A 22,178-nucleotide genomic window follows, 5' to 3' on the forward strand; every position below is an offset into this window, starting at 1 on the left:
ATACCACCTTAGGCATAAATGTAGGATTTGTTCTCATGGGCACTATCTTGATGGAAGATCAGGAAGGGTTGCACTGCCATTAATGCCTGTAGTTCAGAGACCCTTCTTGCTGAAGTTATTGCCAGCAGGAATGCAGTCTTCCAGGATAAGTATTGTAATTCTGCTGTTGCTGCTGGTTCGAAAGGGGGAAGTGTCAATTTTTCTAGCACAAAGTTCAAGTCCCATGCTGGTAATGGAGGTTTCCGGGGAGGTTTCACATTTTAATTCCTCTCAGAAACTGTCTGAGCAGAGGATGCGAGAAGACAGGAGGATCAAGCTGTATTCTGCTGAAATAGCTGAGGCATGTATCTTGATGGAAGAGTAGGACAGGCCTGTATGGAAGAGCTCTGCCAAGTACTCCAGGATGTTGGCTATGTTCACCAGTGTCACTTCTTGCCCCTTTGCAGTACTCCAAGTGAGATATCTTTTCCATTTTGCTGCATAATTCTTTCTTGTTGAAGGTCTTCGAGCCTCCAGGATTATGTCCTTAACCCTTTGGGATAAATTTGGTTTAATTGTTGTCATGTAATGTTCCAGGCAGTTAGCTGCAGAGTTTTCAGGTTTGGATGCAGGATGTTGAAGTTGTTCTGTGTTAACAGTAATGGGATCAGGGGCAGTGTCCATATTTGTTCCCGGGACATGCTCCTCAGCAATGGATACCAATGTTGTCTTGGCCAGTCTGGAGCTATCAGAATGATCCTCGAATGTTCCTCTTTGATCTTCAGAAGCACCTTGTGCATCAAAGGAAGTGGTGGGAATGCGTATGCTATCAGGTTTTTCCAACTGAAAGATAGGGAGTCCACCTTCCAAGCAAGTGGGTGGTACGTCCTTGTGCAGAATTTCTTTAGCTGGTGAATGAGTGGGGATGCAAACAAGTCTATTTGTGGTAATCCCCATTTTCTTGTGATGGCTTTGAAGATGTCCGGATGCAGCATCCATTCGTGGGCATCTGTGGTAGTTCTGCTTAATATGTCTGCTAGAATGTTTTCCTTCCTGGTACATAAATTGCTTGTAACTGAATGTTTGTAGCTCAGAGCCACATCCCATAGGTCCAGTGCCAGCCGGCATAGAGGATATGAGTGTGTGCCTCCCTGTTTGTTGATGTACCACATAACTGTGGTGTTGTCTGTCCTTATCAGCTGACCTTCTTGGAGAAAAGGTTTGAAGGCCTGGATTGCCAATTTTACTGCCATCATTTCCTTTAGATTTATGTGCAGGTGCAGCTGGTCTTGAGTCCATAGGCCTTGAATGCACCTGTCCAGCATGTGTGCCCCCAACCGAGGTCTGAGGCATCTGTCGTGATGGTTTGTTTTGGTTGGCTTTTGCAGAAGGGCAATCCTGAGTTTGATTGGCAGGCCTGAGCCCACCATAGGAACTCTTTCTTCAGGCAGGGAATCATTGGAATTTTGGTTTCTAGGCTGTGCTTGTGTTGAGACCACAAATTCTTTAGGTACCATTGTAGCTTTCTCATATGCAGCCTGGCATGAGGGACCAGTATTATGCAGGATGCCATGAAGCCTAGAGCTTGCAGCACTTTTCTTGCAGTTAGATGGTTCTGCTTTGTTAATGCCAAGAAGTAGAGAGGAAGCTGCTCTTTCTTTTCTGCAGTTAGGGATGCCATTTGATTTGATGTGTCCAGTTCTGCACCCAGACAGGTTATTCTTTGGGATGGAATCAGCCTTGACTTTTTTATATTGACTGCATATCCCAGGGCTTGCAGCAGGTAAATTACTCTTTGTAGGTCCTCTGTTAGTTTTATTTTGTTGTCCGCTTGTATCAGGCAGTCGTCCAGGTAGGGATAGATTTGAATCCCCTGAAGTCTGCAATGAGCGATTACTGATGCCAGGCATCTCGTGAACACTCTGGGCGCAGTAGATAAGCCAAAGGGCAATGCTGAGAATTGATAATGCTCTGATCCTGCAAGAAATCTGAGGTATCTTCTGCAAATTGGTCTTATGGGGGCGTGCAGGTATGCCTCCTTGAGATCTAGAGTTACCAGCCAAGACTCCTTGCCCAGCATGGGAAGAAGCTGCTGTAGGGTCAGCATTTTGAATTTTGGAACAATGAGGAATGTGTTTAAAGCGGACAGGTCTAGAATAGGCCTCCATTTGTTTTCTTTTCTTGGTACCAGGAAGAGTCTGGAGTAAAATCCCTTTCCTTGCTCCAAAGGTGGTACCTTTTCCACAGCTCTCATTCTTAGTAATTGAGATATTTGCTTTAGAGCTTCTGTCCTTTGAGTAGGTGGCAGGTTTGGCATTCCTCTTTTAGTAGAGTATGGAAATGAAACCTGTAACCTTGGTCTATAGTTTGCAAAATCCATTTTTCTCTTGTGATGCAATGCCAATTCTTTGAAAATAAGGTTAGCTTTCCGCCTAAGGGTGCTTCTAGTTGTTCCCTGGTAGGCGGTGTCACCGCCAAGTCACTGTGATTGAGTTGTTGTAGTGGTGGTGGTTGCATCCGTGCCTCGCTGGTTGTTACCTTGCCACTGGCGTCCTCTGTAGGCACCCCTGGTTTGGTTTCTGCCTCGAGCCTATTCCTGCCTCTTTGTGCCCTAGAGGAGTCTGGAAAGGACCAATTCTTGGAGGGCCAGTTCCTGCTAAACCTTGGAGGTTGAACTTGTAAGAAATCTTTCACTGTTTGTACAGATTTTGCCTTTTCTTCCATCTTTAGTACCTGTTGCAGGGGAACCAAATAAACTGACCTTGTCCATAGGTGCATCAAAAGCTTTGATTTAACATGGTCTGGTAATGCCTGTTCTTTCAGCCATGCATGCCTCCTGATAACTGTGCCAGTCATGGCTGATCTAAAGGAAGCCTCCAGTGCATCATAGCCACATTTTAAAGAATGGTTACTAACCTGCTGTATGTTATGTACCATTTCTTGAACATATTTCTTATCTAAAGATTCTTCAGAGGACATCAACTGGTCAAGCATAAACTCTTGGTATTGAATCATATGAAATTGGCAGTTCAAAGCTCTAGCTGACAAAGTAGCAGAGGTGTAAACTTTTTACCCCATCTCTCTAAGGACCTGGATTCCCTTTCAGAGGGAGGGGTTTTAGTGGAAGTAGCTGCTACAGCTTTAGGACCCTGGGAGATAGTCTCTGGATCTGCAAAGGAGCCTTATATAAATGGTGATGAGTGTCCGGGACCCTGTAGAACCTATCGGGCTTAGCAGGAGCCGGAGGTAATGAATCAGGAGCAGTGCAAGCATCATTAAATGCATCATCAACAACAGAAAGTACTGGAGGTATAGCTAAAGGCCTATGCTGTGGCAAATGTAGAAAGGTCCTAAGCCTTTTCTGGAGTCTGAGAAATCTTGGCCCTGCCACTGAAATTGTTCCTCATAGCATGCAAGGTTTCCCAAAGGAAAATTCCTCAGGAGGAGAGGCTGAAGGATGGACTCCTCAGCATCAGAGTCTTCGTAAGGAGAATAAGCAGCCTCAGGAGGGTCTGTATGCTCTGAGTCATCAGAGGAATCATCTGTGGATACTGGCTCAGGGGGCTCTGCTCTAGGCCTTTTTTCTGGAGGAGGGAGAGAGGCCCTGTCTGGATGAGGCTGGGCTCCACGAATTAAAGAGATGAGATCCTCAGCCAAAGTAAGCATATGGGAGCTGGTGCTGGGCCTGAGAGAGGGGGGCTTGGCGGGCACAGTTTTTGATGCTTTGGCTGCTTTAGCCCTGGCAAAGGCCTTAATAGACATTGCAGCAGGAGGCCTAGCAGCTCCACGTGCAGGGGTAGAAATATCCAGGGGAATGGTATCTGATAAATCCTGTGAAACCGCAACAGAAGGTTGGATTTCAGAAACTGTTTCTACCAGGTTTGAAGAGGCCTCGGTAGAAGGCATGATTTCAGCTGAAGAAAGAACCGCTTGCTCGGTTTCGGCCGAAACAGAGACACTCGCGGTTTGCTTAACCGCGGTTTCGGCCGAAACTGCGGACCGCGAGTGTCGGTCCTTTTCTTTGTGTTTTTTGGTACTTATGAGTCGGAGGATCCGGCGGCATAATATATGCAAAATCGAGCGAAAATCTGTTCAGCAAACTCCGACCGACGTCTAAGCGTCCGTCAGTTAAAAGAAGCACAGGCTAGACAAGCTGCTACGTCGTGGTCTGGGCCTAAACAATGTATGCAATAGGAGTGGAAATCTTTATGAGGTATTTGTTTCCCACAAGATGAACAGTTATTCACTTTCTCTGACATCGGCTGAGGCAAGAAAGAGTCCCCAACGGGGTACTTAGCTTTTTAGAAGTCTTCGAAGTAATATTCGGTAGTAGTAATCTTTGGATCTGACCGACCGGCACTTGCGAACAGCTTCTGCCTCGGGCGCCACGCGGCAAGAAAGACGGAGGAAAATGGCGTCGGCTCATGCCTTTATACCCGAAGAACTGCCGCAATGACGTCGGGTGAAGTGCGACACCAGCCGAAGCCAGACCCAGACTTTGGAATCCGGCCGACCGAAGGGCTGCCTGACAACAGGACAACCCATTTGTGAAGACTGCAGATGCATCCTTGAAGGACATCCTAAAGTAAAACTATTCTTAGGAATAGCTTTTAGCCTTGGTCCGAAGCATGTCTGCCATCTGGATGCTGGTCTCTTTGTAAGCCAGAACAGATTCAGGCTGACGCTTCGAAGGAATGTCGTCGGTACAAAATCACTCTGAAGCAGAAATCTGCTGAGCAACTCCTGATCCAACTAACTGAAAGCCTAAGCCTATACAGATGTTGAGGGACCGCATGTCTGAGCCCACATGGGTCTTGACAGAAGCTTGCACCACCACCTAGGTAGCAAGAGGAGGCTGTAAAAGTGCCTCACCTTCCTCAGTGATGCCTTGCGGTACTGGCTGACTGTGAATGGCTGTCATCTGAGGTCCTAAGCTTGGGTCTTTTTTCCTAGTCTTACAGTTAGGGAGCTCAACTTCGGGATAACCAGTGGATGCCATTGAACGATGCGAGGAAGATTACAGACTCAGATTCCTTGCTAATTTCAGTCCCACACCTAACAGTCCTAGAACTGAAGTGGGCACTAAAATGACTAGGCAGTTCGTGATCCAGTCCTAGACAAGTAATACACAAAGTAATGACATCTCGGTGTGGGAATTGCTTACCACAGCAGAGACCATTGTTAAACTTATCTTGCATGAATTAAATCGAGAGAAAGTTCCTCCAATGCGGTACTTACCTTTAGAAAACTTCTCCCTGGTGCAGACCAACCAACACACAAACTGCTTGGGGCTCCGATGACAAAGGCTGATGTCAAGGCGGCAGTTGGCTGACTTTATACCCAAGAGTACAGACATCAGGGTAAGGCATCCATCATACTCGAGAGGAGGGAAATTTTTAACTATGGTAGTTAGGCCGGCCAAGGGCTTCCCCAGCAGCCAAACCCACAAGTTAGGACTACAACAGTGAAGCACAAAGAACATCTCTGATCCATGGCAGCATCTGGAGTTGCGGCTAAAGAATCTGAAGCAAGCACTAGATGGTTTTCAGGGCTTTCATTTGTTTCTACAGAGACATCCGGTGGTGGATGGACAGCAACAGGGTTAGGCCTACACTTCTTGAACTTTGAAGACTGCTGTCCCTTGGGATGGGAGGATTCCACCATAATACCCTGAGCCAACAATTTAAGATGTTGGTTCTCAAGGCATATGCACAGAGTGAAAACAAGCAACTATGGAGGGTCTCTGGCATAGCTACGGTCGTGGGAAGCACCTAGGCAAAAAAAAAACACCACACTGGTCATGACAGTGGGGAATCCACCTCCCACACAGACATTTCCTTTCTTAGATGACGAACTCAAGCAAGCAACAAAAAAGAAAAAAAAAAAACCCCAATGGGGCACTTACCTGAAAACAGTTTGCCAACAACCATAGCAGGACGTTCAGACAGATGTTTGATAATGGTGTGCCCATTCATCATCTTTACACTCAATGCAGGCAGCATGCACTAACATACAGCATCTGTAAGACCTAAAGGCTTTTTATACACTGGCCAGACATTGGGTTATCCTTGGCTGGAAATCCCTTCAGTGAAGAATATCGCAGCAGTGATATGGAAGGACATCACCTCTTACATCTGGGTACTTGATGGTAGCAAGGAATGCACAAAAGTAGACATCTGACTTTTTGATGGCTGAGTTTCCAAAATGGTGGAAGGCCTCATCAGCAGCCATCCTTACAGCAATGCCACACTTCAGCAATTCCAAGCATCCTCTCCAAAATTATGGGAACATCTTCCTCCCCAGTGTCACTGTAAAATAGTCTGTACTCAGCAGTTTCCAGCTTGCACACAGCATTTTCTGCACAGCACATACTTGTGATGAATGGCATGGCAGCCTTCAGAGAGGCACCAAGAGAGTCAGCAATAACAGGTTCCAGGACCAGGGGCTGTGCATGCTCTGGAATACTGTCAATGCTCTCAGGCATAGGAAGACCAGTCAAGCACAGTAAAGACATTCTAGGTCTCCTGCTTGCACTGGGCCAATGTCCTAGTTAATTCTTTTTGAGATTATGTTTGAGGTGCAGGACTGTTGAACTGACAGGCAAGATGGCCTCTGGCAGGCAAAGGAGTCTGTTTTATGTTCCCGAGACAGGTCTACAGAACTTACAGCCTTTCAATTTGTTTTCTTGATAAAATCAGAACAAAACAAAAACACACTGTGGGAAGGTCCCACGAAAAACAAATGCTTTAGCAATGGCATTTTATGGTGGGATTTTAGTGTTTACTCATCTTTTGCATGGTATACATAACCCTAACAGCAAATGCCCAAAACTACTGGTCAAACTTGGAAAGCAGCTTGCAACAAAAATTGAATATGATCAAAAAGGGAAAATTTCCTGATGGGATGTGCACCTGCCCAGCTTTAGAATGCCATGAACTGGACCACTAAAACAAACACCTTCACAGAGTGAACTAGCATTACTAAAATGCAGCAAGACAAATTAAAATGTAGCCCAGGCTGATGCCTGCAACCACCCTATTTTCAGCCAAGAACATAGTGATGGCCATGAGAAGCAGTCAGCCCAGGTGGGATGAAAGGTATACAGCACTGAACTCCACCAGATGCTTAAAGGTTAGAGTCTAACATTTGCAAATTACCAAGTCAGGGTCATTTACTGCACTTTGTCTGAAGCACACATCATATTCCAAGGTAACAAGGCACTACTGTACCACATTCTGAAATGTCATGAATCCCTCTACCTTCAAAGTTCACCTCCAGTTTACCTTCCAAGAGCCCCTTCTCTATCCCCCCATGCCCTTGTTCCTAGAAAACTGTAGCATCTTAAAGTCAATCCCACTACTAGCATTTTTCGTTGCTGGATCCTTCAGTATTTGTCTGTCCTCCTAATATCTCCTTCCTCAATACAGAATCATAACTACTTAAAAGGCTGTTGAGATCAGAGGGTCTTAAGAGGCCTGGCCTTGTATTCCTTTACATTCTGCAAACTAATAACTCAGGGTAAGCAAAACAAACATACTGGGACATTTATTTGTTTGCCCCTATCCATAAGGGACATGGGTGCTAAAGTGGGAGTGAATCTGACTGTCCTTTCTTGCAGCTTTACACTTCTCTAATCCTACCTAAAATTACAGAGATTAACTATTTCGCTACCATGCCTGCATCATAACATTAACATTGCAAAATCCAATGCAACAATCCTAGCAGCAGCCTACCCCGGTGAGACTTCTGTCTAGATGAACAGCAAATACCATTTTTATTTTAATGGATGCAACTACCCAGCTTAACCTAATGGCATAAACAACTAAGAGCAGTACCACCTGTATTTTCTAAACTCTACTGTCAGGCTTACAACTTACTGGCTTTCATCTAGCATATTCTATTACATATTTGTATACAGAAATATAACTGCACACGCTATTTTACAAGGAAGCTAGTCAGTGCCTTCTGAAAACTGAAGGCTTATTCCATAACCTTGGAAGGTGTTGTGCAGCAGCTCAGTTTTATCTGCAATTAGCAGGATTCAGACACATGGGAAACCTAAACGGATTCCAAGTATATATGCAGTTACTAAGCTTGTACTCCTGGAGACCATAAAGGAGCGCAGCCCAAATTCCCTACTGCCCCAAAGCACTGTCTGCTTAAATAACTTGCTCAAAGTCACAACCTTCAAATGAAGGTGGAAAGATTAAAACCCTATACCCCTGGAGCAAGCAGCAACTCATTAACAAGTCAGAGCTTTTTAGGCCTTTGCACTGACTTGCCAGTTCACTATCCTAATTACTTGCTAATTACAAATCCTGTACTATAAACAAGATACCTTTCATCTACTACAGGCACAGAAAGTCATTGCCGCTAGCCAAAGTGACGCAAAGAATGATGCAAACAGTGTTGTCACTCACCTCTTGAGGTCCTTCTTTTGCACTGCATCATAGCATATTGGACACTTACTCCAAGACTTGTCGCTTAGAGACAAGTAGTGCAGAATACATGCCCAGCAGAAGATGTGTCCACAAAGTGTAATCTTTGCTGCAGTAGGTGGGTACAGACATATCGGGCAGGATGGGACCTCATGACTGCGGATTCTCTGTAAAGCCAATATAAAAGTTAATGAACATCTTTACACTTGAAAAAATCACCAATAATTCCAACTAGAAGCTGCTGCTACAGGAAATAATGGGTCACAGGTGCACCTGCTTATTAAGAAGCAGAAATGTAGTTTCTTCTCAAATTCTCAACAGGTCTTTACACATCTCATTCATGAGCATGCCACATTTTGCATAGATACTAACTCAACTTAATTTCTGATATTTCTGTAAAGCAAACAATGCAGGTGTGTGAGCAACTTAATTGCAGATGCTCTAGTGTGATCACTATTGCAATCAACTCTCTGCTACAGACTGTTTGACTTTGCAGAGCTTACAGTCCTTCCTCCATGGCTCAGAAGAAATTACCTCAAATCTCCTTGTATCCAACATAGGTAGCAGCCCCATCTACCATCTTAGGTTCTTCCTTGACCCCAGCTGGGCTAGTCCACATCATGCCCATGTCAGGGTTTGACGGATTGACTTACTGCAGCTGTACAGCCTCTGTAAAGGGGTACACAAAGGGTACCCAACATGACATGAAAGTCTCATTGCAGCAAGAGTGAAGAAATGAAGCCGGACTAACATGACTACTAAAACCACTACAATTAGGTTAAGATGCCTACAACACTAGTACTTGCTATTGTTGCAGGTCACCGTTATGGTCTTACAATTACGTCAAGATGCCTACAACTCTAGTACTTCCTACCGTTGCAGGTCACAGTTATGGTCTTACAATTACATTAAGATGCCTACAACATTAGCACTTGCTATCGTTGCAGGTCACCGTTATGGCCTTAACTTACAGGGAAGTTTCCCAAAGTTCAGTCAAAGTGGGTTGCAGGAAAACTGCTCCAATTAGGACTAGAATGTCATTCAGGGTAGGAGAAGCAAACCTACTGAGAGAGATATCAAGCCTGTATTTCACAGATCTGTTCTCTGATTGCAATAGTGACTACACAGATTACAGTGGTTTGGACATGTGTAGAAAAGCACAAGACAATCTGGTAAGGAAGACTTGGGGCAGACAGGAGAAGGTAAGAGGAAGCGAGGACGTCCAGCAAAGAGGTGGATGGATTGTGTGAAAGATCTGCAACAGTACGCATGTATACTGAAGGCAGGAGTGTGGCACTGACTAGAGAGTTAATGACAGTTAACATGACATCCCAACCCCATGTAGAAAGAAAAAAATGGGAAAAGGGGACTGATGACTTCACAGAAGATATGATCTGAAGATCAATCGGCTCCTTCTAGGAAATCCTTGGTACTACCCCTCTGAGGAAGGCTGCTGTAGCAGCAGCAGTGCCCTTATAGAATGGGATCAGACTTTTGCTTAATGTCTTGCCACATGTCTTATGGCTAAAGTTCAATGCAAAAAGTACAGTTGTGTACACTTACCATAAATGTAGATGTTAGAGTGTATTCACTGTTGCAGTCATTACATTTGGGTAATCCTGCTGGCAGGTTGCCCTCAGCCAGCCAGAATTCCAAAGTCCTGGGTCCTGCGTCGGCTGCTGTCACCCCTACCCTGACATCAGGGGTATAAAAGAAGCAGCAGACGCCATTTTCTTTAGTTTTTCTCGCCCAAGATGTCGGGTGCCCCCAAAAGGTTTGCCAAAATTTAGATATGAATAATTACATGCACCAATATAAAATTTACCTTCATCTATAAGCAAATACACCACACAGGTAGTATAAATCAGAGAAGGAAAGATAGGTTTCATGAGAAAAGGGGGATGGCGGATGGGTAACCTGGACTGCAACAGTGAATACACTAACATCTACATTTATGGTAAGTGTACACAACTGTACTATGTTCGTGTTTCACTGTTGCAGTCGTTACATTTGGGTAGAGTCCCAAAGCTAAGGTTGGGCGGCTGGAGCTAAACAGCATTAGGAGCAGCAATGAGGCCCTGCAGAACTGCTGTGGCAAAGCCTGCCCTGGATTTAGAGTAGAATGCCAGATGAGTGCTTTGTAAAGGTCTGCAATGAACTCCAAGTAGCAGCCTCTACAATGTCCTTGGTAGGTACTCCCCTGAAAAAGGCTGCTGAAGTGGCTGCAGCTCTGGTTGAGTGTGGCCTAATGCCCTTGGGTACTGGCTTGCCATGGTGTACATAGCAGAAACAAATGGAGTGGCCTATCCACTTTGAAATAGTCTGCTTTGAGATAGTCTTTCCTTGTGATCCTATAGCATATGTCACTAGTAATTGCTCTTTCTGAAAACTTTGGTTCTGTCTAAGTAGAATCTAATCTGTGTACGTCCAAAGAATGCATAATTCTCTCCCCCTTGTTCTGTGGATTTGGATAAAAGGTTGGCAGGTGAATAGTTTGGTTGAGAGCCACACTGGACACCACCTTAGGCATAAATGTTGGGTTTGTCCTCAGAGACCCTGTCTGGATAAAAAATGATAAAAGGTTTCACAGCCATGAGTACCTGTAGTTTTGAAACTCGTCTTGCAGAAGTTATTGCTAGCAACAGAGCTGTTTCTCAAGATAAAAACTTTATATCAGCAGTAGCAGCTGGCTCAAAAGGAGGCAGGGTGAGTTGTACCAAGACAGTTGAGGTCCCATGCAGGCACTGGTGATCTCCTTGGAGGTCTTAAATTTTTGGCTCCTCTGAGGTACTGCTTTAATAAGGGATGAGAAAAGATTGGTGGCTCTACATTGTAATGAGCCGAAATGGCAGAGGCATGAATTTTAATAGATGAAAAAGATAGGCCTTTGTGCAGCATCTAAGTTTAGTATTGCAAAATCTGAGGAATATTTAGCACTGCTGTGTCAGTTCCTTGTGCCTGGCTCCAAACACAGACTCTCTTCCATTTTCCAGCATAAGATTTTCAAGTACTACGCCTTCTGGCTTCCAAAATGACATCCATCACAGCTTTACTGAGAGGTGTGTTTTGTATGACTACATTATTCGCCGTGCTGTCAGGTTTAAAATAATGTGTTGGCTGTGCAGGATCTGTTTTGCTGGGAAAGTAAATGAGGTATTTGAGGTAAGGTCCAAGCTGGGCATTGAGACAAGCTCCGTAATATTGGATACCAGTACTGGCGGGGACAGTCTGGGGCAATCAGAATCATCTTTGGCTTCTCCTGTCTGACCTTTAGAAGTACCTTGGGGAGGAGAGGCAGAGGGGGAAATGCATACACTGATAGGTTTTTCCAGCTGAAGGATACGGCGTCCTCTTTCCATGCTTGCCTGTGATAAGTCCTTGTGCAGAATCTTTTTAGTTGGTAGTTCTGAGGGGAGGCAAGTAGATCAATGTCCGGGCATCCCCATTTCCTTGTTATGCTGAAAACTTGTGGATACAGGTGCCACTCGTGAGGATCCATAAGGTTTCTGCTTAGTTCGTCTGCCAGAGCATTTTTCCTTCCTGGCAGGAATTGTGCCTGCAGATGTACTTGGTAAGTCAATGATGTGTCCCACCAAAGTCATGGCTAGTCTGCAAAGGGGTTAAGAATGTGTGCCCTCCTGCTTGTTTATATACCACATGACCGTGGTGTTGTCTGTATCAGTAGTTGTCCTGGATGAAGTAGGTCCTTAAAGGCTGTCAGGGCATTATGAACTGCTAGCATCTCTTTTTGATTGATATGTAGATTCATTTGGTTCGAGGTCCATGTGCCCTGAATGCATTTTCCTGCCATGTGGGCCCCCCAGGCATAATTTGATGCATCCATTATTAGTGTCTGCCTGGCTGGGGGTAATGTGAATGGCTGTCCCTTGTTTTGGTGATGAGCCTTTGCCCACCATCGAAACTCCTGTTGCAGGCATGGAATTAGAATAATCATAGTTTCCAGGCTGTGGCAATGTTGAGTCCAAACACTTTTTAGGTACCATTGAAGTTTCCTCATATGCAGTCTTGCATATGGAATTAGTAGGATGCAAAATGCCATGAAGCCGAAAGCCTGCAGAATTTTTCTTGCAAATAACTGGGCCTTTGTTGCCAACATTGTGAAATAGGTAGTCAGTTGCCTTTATCTGTCTGGCATGAGATAAGCCATCTGGGCAGTTGTATTTAAGATTGTACCCAGGAATATTACCTCTTGAGAGGGTACTAGTTTTGATTTCTTTTCGCTGACTGTGTACCCTAGGCATGTTAGAAATCTTTTCACAAACGCCAGATGCTCTAGAAGAACGTCCTTGTTCTCTGCTTGAATGAGACTGTCCAAGTAAGGATATATTTGTATTCCTCTGTCTGCAGATTGCAATTACTGGTGCCAGGCAGTTTGTAAAGACCCTGGGTGCAGTAGATAAGCCAAAGGGCAGTGCAGAGAATTGGTAATGCATTGAGCCAGCCTTTAATCTGAGGTATCTTCTGCATATTTGTCTGATTGGGACATGCAGGTATGCCTCTTTTAGGTCCAAAGTCACAAGCCAAGCGTTCTTGCCCAGCATAGGCAGAAGCTGCTGCAAAGTCAACATCTTGAATTTTGGTATATCCAGGAATGTATTCAGAATAGATAGGTCCAGTATTGCCCTCCAGGCCTTGTCCTTTCTGGGTACCAACAGTCTTGAGTAAAATCCTTCCCCGCTCTTGCACTGGCACTTGTTGAATGGCCCTCATGTCCATGAGGGATGAGACTTGTTTTTGTGCCTCTGCCCATTGATTTTTTGGCATATCTGGCCAGCCGTTTGCCTTTGGCAGGGTATGGAAATGGAATTTGTAGCCTTGTGACACGATATTTAGAACCCACTTGTCCTGGGTTATAATGTGCCAATTTTGAGAAAAAAGTGCTAATTTTCCCCCTAAGGGTGCTGCCAGGAAATAAGTGCTTGGTGCAGGCAGGGGGAAGTCATTGGGACTGTTTCCTGTAAGGTTGTGATTTGTCTTCTCCACTTTTGGAGGTAGAAGCACCCCATTGCTTTGACCTGTATGAACCTTGCGCCTGGGATCTGCCCCTTTGAGGTCTGACACAGGAAAGGACCAATTCTTTTGTTGGCCAGTGTCTACTAAACCTAGGTGGCTGTACTTGTAAGAAATCTTTGAAAGTTTGCATAGATTTAGCCTTGTCCTCCATTTTCTTTAACACCTCTTCTGCCTTAACAGCAAACAAAGAATCATGCTGTAAAGGTGCATCTAACTTAACTAACATGATCAGGCAGATTTTGTTCCTTTAACCAAGCATGCCTTCTAATTACAGAACCTGTAACTGTGGCCCTGCAGGAGGCCTCTAAAGAATCAAAACCACATGGCAAAGTATGCTTTCCAACTTGTTCAGCTGCATGCAATATATCCTGCATTTCCTTGTTTTCTGCACATTCAGAGTTTAACATTTTCTGTTTAAGCAATGCCATGACATGTTGCTGATATCTGAGCATATGAAACTGACAGTAAGGCCCTTATAGTCAAGGTAGCAGATGTGTAAACCTTTTCTTACCCTCTATCCAGTGCCCTAGAATCCCTGTCAGAAGGGTAGGGTTTTTTGCAGCGGAAGCCTCAACTCCCTTGGGACCCTGAGAAATAGTTACTGGGTCTGCAGCAGGGTTTTTTTTAAAAGGAATTTATGCGAGTCAGGAATCCTGCAATATCGGTCAGGCTTAACAGGAGCTGGAGGTAAGGAGTCAGGGGTAAGGCTAGACTCCGAAAAAGTACAGTTTTGTACCTACCATAAATGTAGATGTTCGAAGATCCACATTGCTGCAGTCCTTACATATGGGTAGTCCGCTGTCCTCGGTCGGCCCGAATACCAAAGTATAAGGCTGACGTCGGTCACAAGATAAAACTGACATCAGGACGTCAGGGTACAAATGTGCATGACCGACGTCAAATCCTCAGTCTTTTCTTGCCCCAGATGTCAGAAGGCCCTAAAAAGAAAGGCCAAAGCCAAAAGACAACAAACAACCAACCACCCCTGCACTAATCATATGTACAATATTTACAATATTCACAACCCAAACCACACAACCGCCTCTAACTACAGAGGGGAAGGAGGGAGGGTAAATTGGACTGCAGCAATGTGGATCTTCGAACATCTACATTTATGGTAGGTACAAAACTGTACTATGTTCTTCATCTCACATTGCTGCAGTCCTTACATATGGGTAGAATCCCAAAGCAGAGGTAAGGGAGGATGGCAAAACTATAAAGCATTAGGAGCTGCCAAAATGCCCTGTAAAATTGCAGTGGCAAACCAGCCCTAGATTTAGAGTAAAGTGGAAGGTGGTAATGCTTAGAGAAAGTATGCACTGAACTCCAAGTAGCTGCCTCCAAAATATATTTAGTAGCCACCCCCCTTAAAAAAGCTGTAGAAGTGGCAGTAGCCCTAGTGGAATGAGGCCCAATTCCAGCTGGAATCTCCTTACCATGATGGGAATAACAGAAAGCAATACAAAAACCAATCCACTTAGAAATAGTCTGTTTTGAAACAGGTTTGCCCTGAGAACCCAAAGCAAATGAAACAAACAACTGCTGAGACTGCCTGCACCCTTTAGTTCTGCTCAAATAATATCGCAACTGTCTGTGTACATCCAAAGTGTGCAAAATCTTTTCCCCTTTATTTTGGGGGTTTGCATAAAAAGTAGGCAAATTAATAGTTTGGTTTAAAGCCACACTAGAAACCACTTTAGGCATAAAGGAAGGGTTAATGCAAAGATACCCTATCCTTGTGGAAAATTAGAAAGGCTCAACGCCATAAGGGCCTGTAATTGAGAAACCCGTCCAGCAGAGGTAATGGCCAACAAAAAAGCAGTCTTCCATGATAAATATTTCAATTCGGCAGTCGCAGCAGGCTCAAAAGGTTGTAGAGTGAGTTTCTCCAACACAAAATTGAGATCCCAAGCAGGAGTAGGAGCTCTACGTGGGGGTCTTATATTCTTTGCCCCTCTAAGGAATTGCTTAAACAAAGGATGAGAAAACAATGGTGGGTCACAGACATAGTGAGCAGAAATTGCTGCAGCATGAACCTTAGAGGAGAAGGACAAACCTTTGTCCAGTAACTCAGTAAGGTATTGAAGAGCCACACTTAAATTAGGTTTAGAAACATCAAAATCCTTTGCTGTACTCCAAAATAAAAATCTCTCCATTTATCTCGTACACTTTCCTTGTACTAGGCCTTCTGGCCTCCAAAATAACATTCAAAACTTGTTGTGGAAGCTGAGACCCTCCAGGATTCAAAACAGAATATGCCAGGCTGTTAGATGTAGAGAGTGAAGTTTGACATTGAGTAAATGACTGTTCTCCTGAGACAGCAGGTGAGGAATCTAAGGCAAAGGCCATGGAGGCTCCCGTACCAGACTCCTCAGTAATGGGTACCAGTGCTGTCGAAGCCAATCCGGAGCTATTAAAAATCATGTTTGGCTTGTCCTGTCTGACCTTCAGGAGTACCTTTGGGAGGAGAGGCAGAGGTGGAAAGGCATACACATGAAGATTGCTCCAATTGAATGAGACAGCATCCACTTTCCAAGCTGTGGGATGAAACCTTTTTGTGCAAAACTTTGGCAGCTGGTAATTTAGTGGAGAAGCGAACAGATCTATGTCTGGAGTTCCCCATAACACTGTCAATTTCTGAAATACATGAGGATCCAATTTCCACTCGTGGGGATTCATAATTTGTCTGCTCAACATATCTGCTAAGAGTTCTGTGCTCCTGGCAGAAACCTTGCCTGAAGATTTAGCTGTAAACTGAGAGCAGTCTCCCACAAAATCATTGCTTGTCTGCATAGAGGATAAGAATGCGTTCCCGCTTGCTTGTTGATGTACCACATGACAGTTGTGTTGTCTGTTAGAATCAACACCTGCCCTGGAAGAAGTAAATCCTTGAAAGCTATTAATGCAAATTGGACTGCTAACATCTCCTTCAAGTTGATATGTAGATGTTGAAGTCTGGCAGGCCACGTGTCTTGTACCCATTTTCCATTTAGATGAGCTCCCCAAGCTTTGTCTGAGGCATCTGTCGTTAGAATCTGACTCGCCTCTGGCGGGTCACAGAGAGTTCCTTGTTTAGGTGACATTCCTGAGCCCACCACAAAAATTCCTTTTGAATGCAAGGTATTATCTGAATGACAGTGTCCATATCTTGGCAGTGCTGTGTCCATACATTTTTGAGATACCATTGCAGCTTCCTCATATGCAGTTTGGCATTGGGAAGTACCAGAATACAAGATGCCATGAACCCCAAGGCTTGAAGGACTGTCCTTGCAGTCAGCCTGGACTGACGAGATAATTGGTGGAAGTAAAGAGAAAGAGTCTTTTGTTTGTCCGGGGTCAAAAAGGCCATCTGGGATGCTGTATTCAGTCTCACACCCAGAAAGCACATGTCCTGAGAGGGTACTAGACTGGACTTTATTTCGTTCACAGAATACCCCAGGCATCTTAACACTGCCATCACATACTGTAAATGATGAAGAAGTTCGTCCTTTCCTTGGGCCAGAATCAGGCAATCGTCCAAATAAGGATAGATTTGTATTCCTCTTAGCCTGAAGAAAGCTATCACTGGAGCCAGAACCTTCGTGAACACTCTGGGCAGTAGATAAGCCAAAGGGCAATGCAGAGAACTGATAATGAGAAGTCCCAGCCAGCAGATACTTCCTGCAACTGAGCCTGATAGGAATATGAAGGTAAGCCTCCTTGAGATCCAGAGTCACCATCCAGTGATCTTTGCCCAGCAGAGGTAAAAGCTGTTGTAATGTCAACATTTTGAACTTGGGAATGTCCAGATATGTGTTGAGGATAGACAAATCCAAAACTGGTCTCCACGTGTTCCCTTTCTTTGGTACTAGAAACAGGCGAGAATAAAATCCTAGGCCCACTTCTGGCAGAGGGACCGGTTGTATGGCCCTATTTGAAGTAGTAGAAATTTGTTTGTGAGCCTCTAGTCTTTGCTGAGGAGGAACGTCCGGCATGCCTTTGAAAGGAGGCAAGGTATGGAAATAAAACTTGTAACCTTGGTGTATGATATCCAATACCCATTTGTCTTGGGTAATCAAATCCCAATTTTCCTTGGAGTGCCAACCTTCCTCCCAAAGGTGCTGCCAGGCAAGAAGGATCTGGCAGCTGAAAAGGTAGGTCATTGGGCCTGTTTGAAAGGACTGGCCCCTGCTCTCACCGAAGATTGTGCAGGTGAACTCCATGTTCTAGGTCTGAAAGAACTCTGAGCTCTGCCCCTACCACGTCTAGATCTACCCTAGACTGAGAATCATAAGAAGGATACGTCCACCCCTTAGCAGGCCAATTCCTACTAAACTTCGGAGGCTGAACTTGCAAAAAATCTTTAACAGCCTGCATAGACTTAGCCTTGTCTTCCATTTTCTTCAAGACTGACTCCACAGGTGAACCAAACAACACATCAGACTGCAAAGGAGCATCCAAAATCCTTGTCTTAACATGGTCAGATAAAGTCTGATCCTTTAGCCAGGCGTGCCTGCGAAGAACTGAACCAGTGGCAGCCACCCTAGACGAGGCCTGTACAGCATCAAAACCACATTGTAATGAATGCTTACCCACCTGTTCAGAGACATGCACCAAATCTTGTAATTCCTTACACTCAATGCCTTCTGCCAGAGCATCCACCTTAGACTTCAATTTAGAAAGAAGAATGTTTTGATATTTCAACATATGAAACTGGCAATTCAAAGCCCTCATAGCTAAGGTAGAAGATGTATAGACCTTCTTTCCCCATCTATCCAAAGCTCTGGCCTCTATCTGGAGGAACCGGATTTTTTACAACAGAGGCCTTGACACCCTTAGGTCCCTGACTAATAGTTTCTGGGTCCGCCCTAGGACTCTTATAAAGATATTTATGAGCCTCAGGCACCCTGTAATACCTATCTGGTTTAACAGGAGCAGGAGGCAGAGAATCAGGATTAAGTGAAGCCTCTGCAAACACATCTTCCACAACATCCAGAACAGGGGGTATAGCCAAGGGCCTATGTTGGGGTAAAAGCAAAAATTCCCTAAGCCTTTTCCGGGAATCAGAGAAGTCCTGACCTTCCCACTTAAAATGTTCTCTCATAGAATGAAGCGTCTCTGAAAAAGAAAAATCCTCTGGAGGAGAAGCAGAAGGAGTAGAATCATCTGCATCAGAATCAGAATAAGGAGAGTACTCCTGCAAGTCTTCAGCCGAAGACTCTGAAACATCCGAAGCCTGCTCAAAACTTCCCAACTCAGGCACCACCCTAGGCCTCTTATCAGGAGGGGCAAAGAATGTGTGCCCCTCCTGCTTGTTTATATACCACATGACCGTGGTGTTGTCTGTATCAGTAGTTGTCCTGGATGAAGTAGGTCCTTGAAGGCTGTCAGGGCATTTTGAACTGCTAGCATCTCTTTTTGATTGATATGTAGATTCATTTGGTTCGAGGTCCATGTGCCCTGAATGCATTTTCCTGCCATGTGGGCCCCCCCAGGCATAATTTGATGCATCCATTAGTGTCTGCCTGGCTGGGGGTAATGTGAATGGCTGTCCCTTGTTTTGGTGATGAGCCTTTGCCCACCATCGAAACTCCTGTTGCAGGCAGGGAATTAGAATAATCATAGTTTCCAGGCTGTGGCAATGTTGAGTCCAAACACTTTTTAGGTACCATTGAAGTTTCCTCATATGCAGTCTTGCATATGGAATTAGTAGGATGCAGGATGCCATGAAGCCGAAAGCCTGCAGAATTTTTCTTGCAGATAACTGGGCCTTTGTTGCCAACATTGTGAAATAGGTAGTCAGTTGCCTTTTATCTGTCTGGCAAGAGATAAGCCATCTGGGCAGTTGTATTTAAGATTGTACCCAGGAATATTACCTCTTGAGAGGGTACTAGTTTTGATTTCTTTTCGCTGACTGTGTACCCTAGGCATGTTAGAAATCTTTTCACAAACGCCAGATGCTCTAGAAGAACGTCCTTGTTCTCTGCTTGAATGAGACTGTCCAAGTAAGGATATATTTGTATTCCTCTGTCTGCAGATTGCAATTACTGGTGCCAGGCAGTTTGTAAAGACCCTGGGTGCAGTAGATAAGCCAAAGGGCAGTGCAGAGAATTGGTAATGCATTGAGCCAGCCTTTAATCTGAGGTATCTTCTGCAGATTTGTCTGATTGGGACATGCAGGTATGCCTCTTTTAGGTCCAAAGTCACAAGCCAAGCGTTCTTGCCCAGCATAGGCAGAAGCTGCTGCAAAGTCAACATCTTGAATTTTGGTATATCCAGGAATGTGTTCAGAATAGATAGGTCCAGTATTGCCCTCCAGGCCTTGTCCTTTCTGGGTACCAACAACAGTCTTGAGTAAAATCCTTCCCCGCTCTTGCACTGGCACTTGTTGAATGGCCCTCATGTCCATGAGGGATGAGACTTGTTTTTGTGCCTCTGCCCATTGATTTTTTGGCATATCTGGCCAGCCGTTTGTCTTTGGCAGGGTATGGAAATGGAATTTGTAGCCTTGTGACACGATATTTAGAACCCACTTGTCCTGGGTTATAATGTGCCAATTTTGAGAAAAAAGTGCTAATTTTCCCCCTAAGGGTGCTGCCAGGAAATAAGTGCTTGGTGCAGGCAGGGGGAAGTCATTGGGACTGTTTCCTGTAAGGTTGTGATTTGTCTTCTCCACTTTTGGAGGTAGAAGCACCCCATTGCTTTGACCTGTACGAACCTTGCGCCTGGGATCTGCCCCTTTGAGGTCTGACACAGGAAAGGACCAATTCTTTGTTGGCCAGTGTCTACTAAACCTAGGTGGCTGTACTTGTAAGAAATCTTTGACAGTTTGCATAGATTTAGCCTTGTCCTCCATTTTCTTTAACACCTCTTCTGCCTTAACAGCAAACAAAGAATCATGCTGTAAAGGTGCATCTAATTTAACATGATCAGGCAGATTTTGTTCCTTTAACCAAGCATGCCTTCTAATTACAGAACCTGTAACTGTGGCCCTGCAGGAGGCCTCTAAAGAATCAAAACCACATGGCAAAGTATGCTTTCCAACTTGTTCAGCTGCATGCAATATATCCTGCATATCCTTGTTTTCTGCACATTCAGAGTTGAACATTTTCTGTTTAAGCAATGCCATGACATGTTGCTGATATCTGAGCATATGAAACTGACAGTAAGGCCCTTATAGCCAAGGTAGCAGATGTGTAAACCTTTTTCCCCCCTCTATCCAGTGCCCTAGAATCCCTGTCAGAAGGGGTAGGGTTTTTTGCAGCGGAAGCCTCAACTCCCTTGGGACCCTGAGGAATAGTTTCTGGGTCTGCAGCAGGGTTTTTTAAAAGGAATTTATGCGAGTCAGGAATCCTGTAATATCGGTCAGGCTTAACAGGAGCTGGAGGTAAGGAGTCAGGGGTAAGGCTAGACTCCGAAAAAGTACAGTTTTGTACCTACCATAAATGTAGATGTTCGAAGATCCACATTGCTGCAGTCCTTACATATGGGTAGTCCGCTGTCCTCGGTCGGCCCGAATACCAAAGTATAAGGCTGACGCCGGTCAAGCATAAAACTGACATCAGGACGTCAGGGTACAAATGTGCATGACCGACGTCATATCCTCAGTCTTTTCTTGCCCCAGATGTCAGAAGGCCCTAAAAGAAAGGCCAAAGCCAAAAGACAACAAACAACCAACCACCCCTGCACTAATCATATGTACAATATTTTACAATATTCACAACCCAAACCACACAACCGCCCTAACTACAGAGGGAAGGAGGAGGAGAAGACTGCAGCAATGTGGATCTTCGAACATCTACATTTATGGTAGGTACAAAACTGTACTATGTTCTTCATCTCACATTGCTGCAGTCCTTACATATGGGTAGAATCCCAAAGCAGAGGTAAGGAGGATGGCAAACTATAAAGCATTAGGAGCTGCCAAAATGCCCTGTAAAATTGCAGTGGCAAAACCAGCCCTAGATTTAGAGTAAAGTGGAAGGTGGTAATGCTTTAGAGAAAGTATGCACTGAACTCCAAGTAGCTGCCTCCAAACATATTTAGTAGCCACCCCTTAAAAGCTGTAGAAGTGGCAGTAGCCCTAGTGGAATGAGGCCCAATTCCAGCTGGAATCTCCTTACCATGATGGGAATAACAGAAAGCAATACAAAACCAATCCACTTAGAAATAGTCTGTTTTGAAACAGGTTTGCCCTGAGAACCCAAAGCAAATGAAACAAACAACTGCTGAGACTGCCTGCACCCTTTAGTTCTGCTCAAATAATATCGCAACTGTCTGTGTACATCCAAAGTGTGCAAAATCTTTTCCCCTTTATTTTGGGGGTTTGCATAAAAAGTAGGCAAATTAATAGTTTGGTTTAAAGCCACACTAGAAACCACTTTAGGCATAAAGGAAGGGTTAGTACGCAAAGATACCCTATCCTTGTGGAAAATTAGAAAGGCTCAACCGCCATAAGGGCCTGTAATTCAGAAACCCTTCGCAGAGGTAATGGCCAACAAAAAGCAGTCTTCCATGATAAATATTTCAATTCGCAGTCGCAGCAGGCTCAAAAGGTTGTAGAGTGAGTTTCTCCAACACAAAATTGAGATCCCAAGCAGGAGTAGGAGCTCTACGTGGGGGTCTTATATTCTTTGCCCCTCTAAGGAATTGCTTAAACAAAGGATGAGAAAACAATGGTGGGTCACAGACATAGTGAGCAGAAATTGCTGCAGCATGAACCTTAGAGGAGAAGGACAAACCTTTGTC

The 22,178-nt window shown here is 44.6% G+C and overlaps 1 protein-coding gene across 1 annotated transcript in view; it reads right to left on the reverse strand.

Moving 5' to 3' along the window:
• The window catches only part of RNF10 (ring finger protein 10), a 2,146,785-nt gene that overhangs the window by 1,717,813 nt on the left and 406,794 nt on the right, over positions 1-22,178 (reverse strand). The window contains exon 5 of the mRNA XM_044069816.1: positions 8,400-8,584. Within this exon, the coding sequence (XP_043925751.1) occupies positions 8,400-8,584 (185 nt within the window). The remainder of the gene's footprint in view (positions 1-8,399; positions 8,585-22,178) is intronic.

This window comes from Protopterus annectens, chromosome 4.part0, assembly GCF_019279795.1.
Source record: "Protopterus annectens isolate FY-2018-M chromosome 4.part0, PAN1.0, whole genome shotgun sequence".
Lineage (NCBI taxonomy): Eukaryota > Metazoa > Chordata > Ceratodontiformes > Protopteridae > Protopterus > Protopterus annectens.